Source organism: Condylura cristata, unplaced genomic scaffold (genome assembly GCF_000260355.1).
Source record: "Condylura cristata isolate star-nosed mole 26May11 unplaced genomic scaffold, ConCri1.0 scaffold00017, whole genome shotgun sequence".
Taxonomy (NCBI): domain Eukaryota; kingdom Metazoa; phylum Chordata; class Mammalia; order Eulipotyphla; family Talpidae; genus Condylura; species Condylura cristata.
Window position 1 is genome coordinate 568118 of NW_004567118.1, and position 11629 is coordinate 579746.

The window sequence follows — 11629 nt, forward strand, 5'->3', positions numbered from 1 at the left end:
GGGGTGGGGAGGCCTGAGCGGGATGGAGCCTCAGAAGCCAGGTCACAGGCCCTCTGGATCTCCAATGAGCAGGCCTGAGAGCCCAGAGGGCCAGAGAGAGAAGAGCGGCTTTGTGACGGTCCCGCAGCAACTGCCCAGTGTCTGTGGTCCCCTTAGGTCCCTCTTGGGGTGCTGAGCTCAGGCCCTTCAGACCCTAAGGGCTCACTCAGGGGCCCCCTCACCCAAGACAGGTCAGGGCCCCTGGGCCACAGCTGTTGCTCTCTCGATAAGCAGGGATGAGTCACTGACAGCTGAAAGCAAATTAATTTGGAGGGTGACAGGTGGGATAGCAAGGAGCTGCAAAGCCCAGAGGTGGATTTCAGGGCCTGGGGAGTCTCAGGGGAGCGAGGTGTTTACGTGGGGATCAAGTGTCCAGCAGACCCTGGGTCAGCCCTCCCCCACTGCCACACCTCTGTGGGTCTACGACACACCCCTCGCTGTGGGTCTAAAGCAGCCCCACCTGGCTGGAGGGCCCCGAGCAGCCCCGTGACCTCTCTGAACTCAGGGTTCTCAACCACTAAGTTGGGGAGCTGAGTCCTGCCCTCCATCCCGGGGTTGGCTGGCCTCATGCCCGCACCTTGTGCCCACCGCGGTGGAGTGTGAGACAGACACAGATGCCAGGCCCAGCCTCCCCTCTTCGCGGCTAGCGGCCAGGGGGAAGCTTCCTAGCCTGTCAGCCCGGAGGCCTAAGTTCTATGAGGTCGTCTATGAGGACCCTGGGGTGTCGTGAGAATCCACAGGCTGAGCAGAGTGCCCAGCAGGGAACAGAGCTGGCCTGTGGCAAACGGTGGCTGTGCCCATGAAAGGTACTGTCACTACTGTGGTCATGGTCACTGTCATTCCCCACCCCCCAAAGCCCCAGGTCTCCCCGCCCTGCCCCACCTCCCCGGCTCCCCAGCACTCACTTGTAGTGTTATAGCGGACGCCGTAGAAATAGGCAGGGCAGGGTCGTACCACCAGCTGCCCCGCGGGGCTCCGGGGCCAGCATGTGCCAATGAGGTCCACGGATGCGTTGCACTGCAGTCCTAGGGGCAGAGATGGCCCGTGAGGCAGGGCCAGACCCCGCTCCAGTGCCTAACCACCTCCCCAGGGCCCACTCACAGGCCCACTGGGGACCGGTCAGGAGCAGTGACCAGGCACAGATGAGCTCATCCTGCGGAGAAGACAGAGCGCCTCGTGCTGTGGCACTGGGGAGCCCGTGTGGGCTCCTTCCGGAGCAGAGAGTAACAGTTGACGCTGGTATAAAAGCTGAGGTCCTGAGTGGCATTTGGAGGAAGGCCGGACACGGTCAAGCCCGAGGACATTTCACTCGGTGTGGATTGAGACGTCACGGCCTGGACGGCCCGGACTAGTCCTAGGCAAGCCTGCCCCTGTCCCTCCAGGAGTCCCTGCCCCAAACCACAACTGCTCTGGCCCTGCAGGAGCCAAATGAACTTGCTCCAGCGTCCAGCTGGCCTGGCAACAGCACTGACCGAACCTACCCTGTTTGTACTGGACCCTAGGAAAGGAGCACAGAGAAGGGGACCGTGGGAGAAAAGCCACCACCTGCGCAAGCGAAAAGGACGTGGGACCCGAAGTCTGGAACTCAGACTTGGGCTCAGATTGGGCTCTGCTACTAATTTGCTGTGTGATTATGAGCAAATCACTTGCCTCCGCTGTGCTTCTGTAGCCCTCTCCATAATGAAATGAAACAATGCGCCCTGGTGGCCCAGCGGGTGAAAGCACAGCGCTACGGAGGGAGAGAGCTGCAGCTGCTTTAGCACAGGTGCGATCCCCGGCCAGGGAGTGACCCACATGGCATGCAGGCCCCTCCTGACCTGCCCGCTGCTCCCCTCCGGAGAATGTTTCAGTCATTCTGCCTGCTCTGCTCCCCACTCTGTCTCTGGTGAAGCCTCTCACCGCCCCCGCACCTCTGGCCTGTACCCAGTTCTGTATGCAGAAATAAATAAATCTTAAAAAAAAAAGAAAGAATGCAAGATTAAAAATTGTTCATCTCAGTCCACTAGATGCTTTAAGGATTTATAAAGACACTGGAATTAAATGAAAAAATTTGGGGGGATCTATACATATATTTTAAAATTAGCAGAGGAGCCCACCATTTTCCTTAGGTTCTCAAAGGGGTTTGTGACTCAAAAAAGGGTGGAAACCACTGAACTAGAAAGAAAATGTCAAATCCCCTTCCAAATCTTTGTTCTTAAAGAGCGCCTTAGCGTGCAGTTGTGTGTGTGTGTGTGTGTGTTTGGGTGTTTGTGTGTGTGTGTTTGGGTATTTGTGTGTGTGTTTGTGTGTGTGTTTGGGTGTTTTTATGTGTGTGTTTGGGTGTTTGTGTGTGTGTGTTTGGGTGTGTGTTTGGGTGTGTGCATGTGTGTGTGTTTGGGTGTTTTTGTGTGTGTGGGTTTGGGTGTGTGTGTGGGGGTGTTTGTGTGTGTGTGTGTTTGGGTGTTTGTGTGTGTGCATGTGTGCATGTGTGTTTGGGTGTTTGTGTGCATGTGTGTTTGGGTGTGTGTTGTGTGTGTGTGTGTGTGCGCAAGCACTCGCACGCAGCATGGGCAGCAGAGTGAACACACCTCAGGAGGGGAGGGAGGGGCAGTTTTGGTCTCCACAGAGTGGGGAGACCTGGCACTTTCCTGGCTCTCCTCGACGCCCCACTGTTGAGAGCCCACGGTGGAGGGAGAGGGTTAATCACTGCGGCTGGTGCAGGATGCAGAGACAGCCGGGAGAACCATGAGGCAGTGGGGGTGGGGGCTCCAGCGCCTGCCGAGCCCGGCTGGGGCCTGGCCTTGTTCTCCCCAGATTAGCCGGTCCCCAGTCTGTCCAGAAACAGTGCTGGGGTAAACCGGCTTCCTTTCCCTGCTAGGGGCAGGGCAGCCCTGAGCTCTGACCAAATGCTGGTTTTTCTTTCTAATCAAAGCTACTCATGGGTCATTTGTGCAAATCAGGGCTCAAGGGGCAGAGAGACCTTGATGCCGAGTGGTTTAAATGAAAGAGAAAGGAATCTGGACCGGCCTTAACGGACAGGAGGAGGTGCCGGGCCAGGCGGCGGGGGTGGGCCAGGTCCGGGCCTGGGTCCCGGGGTCTCTGTGCACGGCGTCACGGGATGGTGCTGGGCGGGGGCTGGGGGAGGCACGCGTGGCTAGGGCGGCCAGGTGAGACTCCTGCCCCTGGGAGCGCTGAGCTGGGGCATGACGGTCGTGCTGCTTCTGCAGAGCCCGCCTGCACGCGTGTCACTGGTCCTCCTCCAGCCTGCAGAGCCACCGGCCCCTTTACAGATGAGGAAATGAGGCCCAGGGGCGGTAAGTGACACGCCCCTGTCATGACCCAGGGAGCGGAGGAAGCAAGACTCACAGCCAAGGGCTTTGGACTCCAAGTTGAGAGCTCTTTCTACTAGACCACACTTCTCGCCAACAGAGGCAGGGGTCGCCGAAGGCAGCCAAGGAACAGCGTTTCCTGAGGACGGTCAGGCACGTGCCGGGTGCTAACATATCACGTCTCATTTAGCGGCATCTGGAGGTCACTCGCTCGCTGGCTGGCCCTCGGCCTCTCCGAGCAGCGCTGGGACACCAGATGGGGTGCCATGTGTGCCTTCCTCTCGGTCCATGCGGCAACAGCTGTCCTTCTTACCCTCTCCCGGTCTCCGCCCTGGACAGTTCTCCACCGCCGGCTCAGCTGAGCACAGAGGCAAGACAGGACCTGGCCCAGGCACCCGGACCAGGCCGGAGCCCTGACCCGCCCACAGGGCCGGGACCCCGGGCACTACTGTGGGTCTCACGCCACCTGCGAACATGGGAGCGAGTTCTCTGTTTCACGGATAGGGAATCCGGGGCCCAAACAGCCACGCTGTTAACCTAACTTCTCACGGACAGAGAGAGGCAGAGCGGGTTTTGAATGCTCATCAAGGCTCTGCCCGGAGAATTCTGGAGGAACGCAAATCGGGATGAGAGGGAGGGAGGCCAGCAGCCAGAATGACGGGCGGTCAGGAGGTCATCCTTCCCTCCTCAGGCGGGAAAAATGGCCCCAGGGGCCCTCCCTGGTGGCGCAAGGGGGTAAAGCACAGCCGCTTCAGCGAAAGTTCAATCCCCACCCCACCAGGGAGTGGCCCACAGCGCACAGCAGACCTCTCCTGTCTCCAGCGCATTTCGGTCCATCTGCTTGTTCTCGCTCTGCCTCTGGTGGACCCTCTCACCCCCTGCACCTCTGACCTGCACCCCAGATCTGTATGCATAAATAAATATATTTTAAAAAATGGCCATAGGTCAGTCCAGGGCTTGGGGAGCCTGGTGGGCGGGGCGAGGGGGGTCAGAAAGGGGCGCGGCCAGCGGCGGTGGGGGGCGGGGTCAGTCAGCAGCTGTGGCTCCGACAAGAAACAAGGCCTGGCATGGGGATTACAATTGAGATGAAAAAAAAAAAGGTACAAAATGATGTAAAAATAAACTATTATATTAGAAATAATAATAATATAATAAAATAAAAAAAGAAACGAGGCCTGGAAGTTCAGTAGTGGGACGGTCATGAGGTTTTAGGGGGCGCTCAGGGGAGGAAAAGACAGGGCGGGAATGAGGAGCAATGGAAGGGCCGTGGACGCAGGGAGGGCGGCCGCGCTTGCGGGCGGGGGACACGGCGCCCGGACCCCTCTGCCACCCTGCCTCGAGCCCCCGCGCTTCCGGCAGCGTGTCCGCAGCAGGAAGCGCCAGGGCAGGATGTCAGCGCTCGTGCCAGGACACCTGTCTCTGGGGAGCTGGCAGACTCGGAGGCGGCGCCTCCTACCCGGAGGGTCTATACAGGACTGGCGAGGGGAGGGCGGGAAGCCAACGTTTGGCAGACGCTGCTTATCCCGGCAACCGGAGGGCCCTGTGCGTTACATATTCCGACCACTCAATCCACTCAGCCACTCTTCCAGAAGAAAACAGGGGGGCTGGGACGGCAGGGAGCCAAGTGTTCAAGAAGGAGAGGGACTAGAAGGAAGTAAGGCACTGAGAATACAAAGGAAGAAGCAGAAAAGGCCACGAGGGACTAGAAGGAAGTAAGGCACTGAGAATACAAAGGAAGAAGCAGAAAAGGCCACGAGAGAGGTACACAGAAAAATCATTTCCGAGGCGAGGGCGTGGGGAGGAGTGTCCATGCCGCTCCGCCTGGGGCTGCAAGGACCTGCGGTCAGTGCCCTCGGACAGGGCGCTTGGCCTCTTCTGCTGTCCTGGGCATTTTTTCCCCCCCGATCTGGGCATCCTAGTTTGTGGGGAGGAGGGGCTGGGACCAGAGGAAGTTAGGGTTGCAACTAGCCAGACAGACTCAGCAGGCACAGCACAAAGCCTGGCTGTAAGAGCCGCTGCCCCGCCCCCCCCCCGCAGCTCCGGGTCCACTAAATAACAGGTGCGGAGAGTCATGACTGTGCTCTTTACTCAACAGGGTTATACCAACCACCTAAGAAGTTTTCTGGGAGTTGGGGGTGCGCTGGGATACAGTAAGGACAGTAAGGAATAAAATAAATGTCCTGCCCTTGGTGGGGCAGAGGAACGGTAAACAAAGAGACAGAGATATCCATTAAGCTGCGAGAAATACTGTGGAGAAAAAGTGAGGAGCACAGACAGATGCGAGAGCCTCTTTAATCTGGCGGTCTCTGAAGACTAAGCTGCCAGCAGGGACCCCACAGGGGAGGGAGGGGCATGTGGATGGGGGGGGGAGAGCTCAGGCAGAGGGACCACAGGTGCAAGGGCGGGAGGCAGGTGTGTGCTCCGTGCAGAGACCTCTATGGCTCGGTGGCACGCCTGTCATGGAGCCGCTAGGCTCCTCAGGGTCTTTGCGGGGGGTTGGGGGGAGTCAAATGGGTTGGGTAATGCACTAAACTGGTCCTGCATCGTCCTCCAACCCACATGCAAAGCAGATGTGCAGAACCCACACTAGGAGGGCTCGTGGGAGCACTGTGGGCAGGCTGCCCAAAGCTTGAGGATCGGGGAGTGGCCTAGAGGGCTCCTGCTGGCCTCGGGTGGGGGGCAGCGCCTGCTGATTGGGGGCCCTGTTTCGACAACAGATAAGAACCCTTTGAAGGTGGCCTGTTTAATGCTTGTGTGCCACTGGGCCCTGGTTTCTTCCCCATTTCCCCAAGTGGATGCTCTTCTGGTTCAGTTCAGGGCCCAAAAGCACACGGCAGTCCTCTGTGGTGGATGATTTCGGAGGGAAACTGGAGGCTGGCTCCTGTTCCGGTTACCTGCGTCTCGCATCGGGGCTGCTGAGTGAACGGAGTAGGTGGGCTCCCGGCAGCAGCCCTGCGCCTGGGAAGCCGGGCCCTTCTTTGGTGTAAGCCCGGGGAGGCGACGGCCAAGGCTGCCCAGAGCAGGAGCAGCCAGGTGGGCGGTGCCCGAAACACACATGCTTGCTCACGCAGAGGAAGGGGCTGCTGGCGTGAATGGGCAGAGCCAAGGACAGGGAAGCTGAGGGCAGGCAAAGGCCTGCTCTTTGGGCCGTTACTTTGTGGCTGAGCTGCCTCTTTGGGTAGAAAAGAAAAATGCCTTTGTAGGGTGTGATTCATTGGAACCAGTGGCCGGGGCCTGTCCTGGGGCCTGCGGCTCTTACTACTGCAATCCCAACCTCCAGGGCCAGGCGCAGAGCAGGTGCTGAGGAAAATCGGGGGCTGCGTACAAGCCCAACTGGAGCAGAGGAAACTGCAGCGGAAGCTCTGCACCCCAGATGAGTGACCACACTGGGCCCTGGCCCCCGGTGGCTCTGACTGGCCACGGAAGTGGTGGGAAAGGCTGGAGTCAGGTCCAAATCTTGGGGCTGCTGCCTAGTAACTGTGTGTGCTCAGGCAAGTTCCTTAACCTCTCTGATCTTTCCTTTGGCTTCTATAAATAGTTTGTGACAATATTGTTTTGATGACTGAATGATTGTGATACTAAAGATGGGGTCTGAGACACAGTGGGCGCTAAAGAAATGCCAGCTATCACTAATTACCCAAGGGGATGGCAACTGAGATGGAAAAATTGAATTCTGTCATATGACAACTGACATAGGAGAATTGTCATTTTGTCAGCGTTATCTCGTTACATTCATGCCGTGATTTTATGAGTTGCCAAGTCTGTGACCTGCCACATGATGGAGCCGAGACCCTGGAGACGCGCCCTCATCCTGCTCCTGGCTCCTGGCACCTGGCATGAGAGAGGCGCCCAAAGGCTCCGGCTCAGTGCCAGCCACCCCGGCCAGACACCCATCCCGCTGCCCCGGTCTCCACCCGGCCTCGCCATCTGTCTCCGCCAGCACCGAGTGGTCTTGTCAGAAGCAAATCGCCCGAAACCAGAGGCTGCCATGGGGGCTGATGGATGGTGCGCCACGAAGTCAGGCAGCTGGGCCAGATTGGGGTAGGGGAACGAACCCCATGCATCATGACCTGTTGCCTCCAAGGGCAGGTGATACCTGCAGGCTTAGGGAGGTCACTCCTCCCAAGCACAGACGGCAAGTTGACGGAGCCTCACCTGGCCCAGGCGGGGCCCTTCCTCACGGGCCCAGCCTCTGAGCAGGACTTCTGGCTCCCAAGCTCTCTCTGCTAGAACTCCAGACTTGCTCAAGGACATCCCAGGCCCCAGGACCCAGCTTGGCCAACTTTGCAGCCGCTGTATCCTCCAGGCCAGCGCCCACTGTACCGTCAGGCTCTGCACCTCCCGTCTCACCCCTTCGCTGCCCTCCATCTGCTGGTCCTCTGGCTTTGGCTCTTCCCTCCCATCCACAATCAGAGGCACAGCTCGAAATCTGCTCTTTCGGGAATGGCTTCCTGCCTCCACACTCCCCGCCACTTCCGTTGTACCGAGCAACTCCTGGCAAGTGGCTTCCCCTCCTCCAGTTCTCTGAAAGCATGTTTAAAGCCTGCTGAGGTTAACGGCAGTGATACACAACTCCCAGCAGGGGTATTGATGCGGTAGCTTGAGAAACTTTGCTGCAAAACTTAGTGCATTTAATCATAACATTCTTGAGACAGGTGTCATCCTCACTCCACCCCAGCTTTACAAGTGGGCAAACTGAGGCTCATGGGGTCAATGGCATGTTCATCCCTGTGCCAGGACAAACGGGCATCGCTGTGAGGTGGGAACCCAGTTGGCCTTCTCCAAGCCCAGGGTCCTGTCCACTGCCTGCACCCCCCACCCCACTGAAGGGGCAGCAGGCCTGATGGCAGCTGCTCTGAGTGAAGCAGCCTCTCCCCAGGCCCAGCTCAGAGGCTGGGTGGGCCTCTGCCTTCCTGTGGTGCACCGTGTCTCCACCTGCCAGCTCTGACTCACAAAATATGTGAACCCCTACTGACCCCCACGCCCCTGCCTTGTGTGGAACCAGCACGCAGAAGCCAGGGCGCATGCGCTCGTTAGTTCTCTGTGCCTCAGTGTCCTTGTATGCAAAGTGAGGGCAAAGTACCTATCAGAATGCCATGGTGAAGGCTGGGTTAACATGGTCCACGTTTTCCGAGAGTGCCTGGCCCGGAGTTGGCATAACCAGCGAGGCTGAGGCTCGGTGAACAGCAGGGAAGGCCCTTGCTTCCTTGCTGACACCCTGAGCCCCAGCCAGGCTCTGTCCCATGATGCCCCCACGGAGGGGGGAGGATAGCTGCGTGGCAAGCACACAGACCCCCCCCCCCATCACAACTCCTTCCCAGCCTCACACACACCCTCAAGAGCTTCCTGGCACTTCAAGGAGATTTGGTGACTCACTGGAGACCTGGAGACGAAACCTGGGACTCCTGCCTGGTCACGGCTCTGGTGGACCCAGGAGACATGGGGGTGGGAATCCCGGCGAGGGAGGGGTGGAAGCACTCACCGGAGAAGTTGCTGGCCAGGGACAGGCTCTCGCAGTGCTGGTCCTGGAGGGAGGCAGAGACGGGGTTCAGCCCCAGGAGGAGGAGGGCCTGTGGGCACATGCGGGGGACACAGTTAGCTGTCCTGTGCGGTCTGGCTGCCGCCTCCCGCCTCCCTGCTCTTCTCTTCACACCTCTCTTCCCAGACACCCCTTCCAGCCTCCCTGCCTCCTGCCCCCACCCCGTGTGCCCTTGGCCTGGAACTGCCCAGGCTGGGGGCAGCAGGAGCTCAGTTTCCAGGAGCAGAGCTGACTGCTCTCCCTGGGCTGGGTGCTGCTTGCGACGACGCCCCCAGCCTGTGGGACCGCGAGCATGGCTGGGCCGTGTCCCACCAGACACACCCCCCGACACACCCTGCACGCACACTCGCTCACACACTCGTTCTCACACGCCTTCCCACGCTCTCACACTCAGACGGCGCGGGACTGTCCTTCCGCCTGCCCTGGCGCCGGGGGCTCACCGGCCCTCAGGAGCACACTCGCCGCCCTCCCTCCTGCCGGAAGGCGCTGGTGGCCTCTTCTTGGATGAGCTGCTTCTATTACCAGTCACTACACATCCGCTTCAGAGCTTATCAAGCGCTTTCCATCGCGATGGCACTTAACTCTCACCTCGGGCTGGTCGGCTGTCCCCATGCAGACGAGGAAACCCAGGCCCAGAGAGGGGTGTTGAGCGTGGCTGGGAGACGACTGCTTACTCCAGAGAGGACTTCTGCCCCCTCCCTCCTTCCCCGCCCCCCTGTCATCCTGATTCCAGAGCTTCAGCCCACTGGGGGGGAGAATGATGTGGGCCCACACCTGGGCCCTGACCTTTCGTCAAGTAAGGTCCCCATCATCCTTGTGTCCCCTCTTGTGAGGCCACTACCTTCCCCATGAATTTATTTATTTTTTAAGATTTATTTTTATTTATTTATGCATACAAGGGCTGGGGTGTAAGCCAAAGGTGGGAGGAGGTGAGAGGATTCACCAGAGACAGAGTGGGGAGCAGAACTGTCAGACTGACTGAAACCCACTGTTGAGGGGAGCAGCGGGAGGGACAGGAGAGGTCTGCTGTGCCATGGGGTCACCTCTGGGGTCAGGCTCAAACTCAGTCGGCTGTGGTGATAGCGCTGAGACTTAACCCCTCACTACCCTCCGTGGAGAGGCCTCTCTCCATGAATTTAGCCAAAGAGGCCTGGGTCTCCCTGTGTGGCCCTGGCAGGTGCTTGACCATCTGTCCCTTGGTCACCTCCCCTGGGAAGACAGGAGCAGTCCCTCGCCCAGGCTGACACGGCCCAGGGTGAGGAAGGAGGCAGTGCAGCGAGCGGCACCCCACACAAGCACAGGATTCACTGCACTCAGATGTCGGAGCAAACTAGGGAACCACGTTGAGTCTCGGGTCACAATAAGCTCTCAACAGTCATGTTGATTGATTGGAACTTGGTGGTTTTATTTAGTCATGGGATGTAGGAGAGGCAGTTCTTTCTTCAGGGATTTGATTTTCACGAGGATAAAGAAACATGTGGGGACCTGGGTTCCCCTTGTAAGCAGCCCTTTCCTCCAGGACGGGTACTCGGTGTAGGCGGGGCTCTGTTCGGTAGCCAGACTCTGGGCTAGTGAGCCTCGCGGGAGGGCCACTCTCCACATAACCTCCTTGCCCCCCTGCTCTTTCTTCCTGTCCCCTCACCCCCGCATAGAGCTGTGAACTTGTGTGCCAGAAATTTACACAGTGTCTAAATCAATGGTTGGTCAGTAAAATCTTCTGTTATAGAAGAAAGAGTCAGTAGCAGGATTGGGCCAAATTGGAACTTAGGGCAAACGGATGAAAATTACTGCTAACATTCTAATATTATTAGAGAATTATCTCGAGAATTTGGGCGCCCCCTGGAATCTTCGGCTTGAGGAGAAACTTTCTCCCTCACCTCATCCTCACCCAGCTAATATGGTTTCTTCCAGTCTGGGCTCCACTCAACTGGCTTCAACTAGTTCCAGCCAGCACCAACTGGCTACAATTAACTTCAGCCAGCTCCAGGTGGCTCCAACTGGCCTGACCAGATCCAACTAGTCTGCACTGTGTCCAGCCGGATCCAACCAGGCCCAACTAGATCCAACTGGCTCACACTGGATCTAACTGGCTCAACCTAGAGGCAATCAGCCCCGACAGGCTGCCATCAGTTTGAAGCTGGTGTAGCCAGTTCCAAATGACACCAACCAAGTAGACCGGATCCAGTAGGCTCCAACCAGCTATGACCGATTTGAACCTGCTCCATGCTGATTCAACTGGCTCCAGCCAGCTGGAACAGGCTGCGATGGCCTAGAGCCAGCTGGAACCAGTGTATCCTGCTCCACATGGCTCCAGTGGTTGAAGCTGGTTCCAAATGGCTCCAGCTGACCTGAACCCCATCCAACCAGATCGAACAGGCTCCAACTGTATCCAGGGGGCTGTAACTGGCTCAAACCAGCTTAAACCAGATTCCACTGGCTACACCTGGTTATAGCTAGCTGGAACTGGCTAGCACTAGCTTCATCTGGAACCATAGGCTCAAACTGGTACCAACCAGATGCAACCAGCTGGAACTACTGGAACTATCCTGATCCAACTCAAACCAGGCCCACCCTGGCTACAGCTGGCTGGAACTGGGTGTAACCATCTCCAGATGGATCCAACCAGCTCTGAACTTCTCCAACCAGCCCGAACAGGATCCAACTGGCTGCAAATTGGCTGCAAGTAGTTCCATCTTGATCTAACCAGACCTACCAGTTTGGACTGACTTTAACTAGCCCAAAC

General features: G+C 58.0%; 1 protein-coding gene across 1 annotated transcript in view; it reads right to left on the reverse strand.

Moving 5' to 3' along the window:
• Positions 1 to 8929, reverse strand: part of LOC101630144 (corticotropin-releasing factor receptor 1) — a 22967-nt gene extending 14038 nt beyond the window's left edge. The window contains exons 1-2 of the mRNA XM_004684062.2: positions 8830 to 8929; positions 945 to 1064 (exon numbers count right to left, since the gene is read on the reverse strand). Of these exons, the coding sequence (XP_004684119.1) occupies positions 945 to 1064; positions 8830 to 8929 (220 nt within the window). The remainder of the gene's footprint in view (positions 1 to 944; positions 1065 to 8829) is intronic.
• Between the last annotated feature and the right edge of the window lie 2700 nt (positions 8930 to 11629).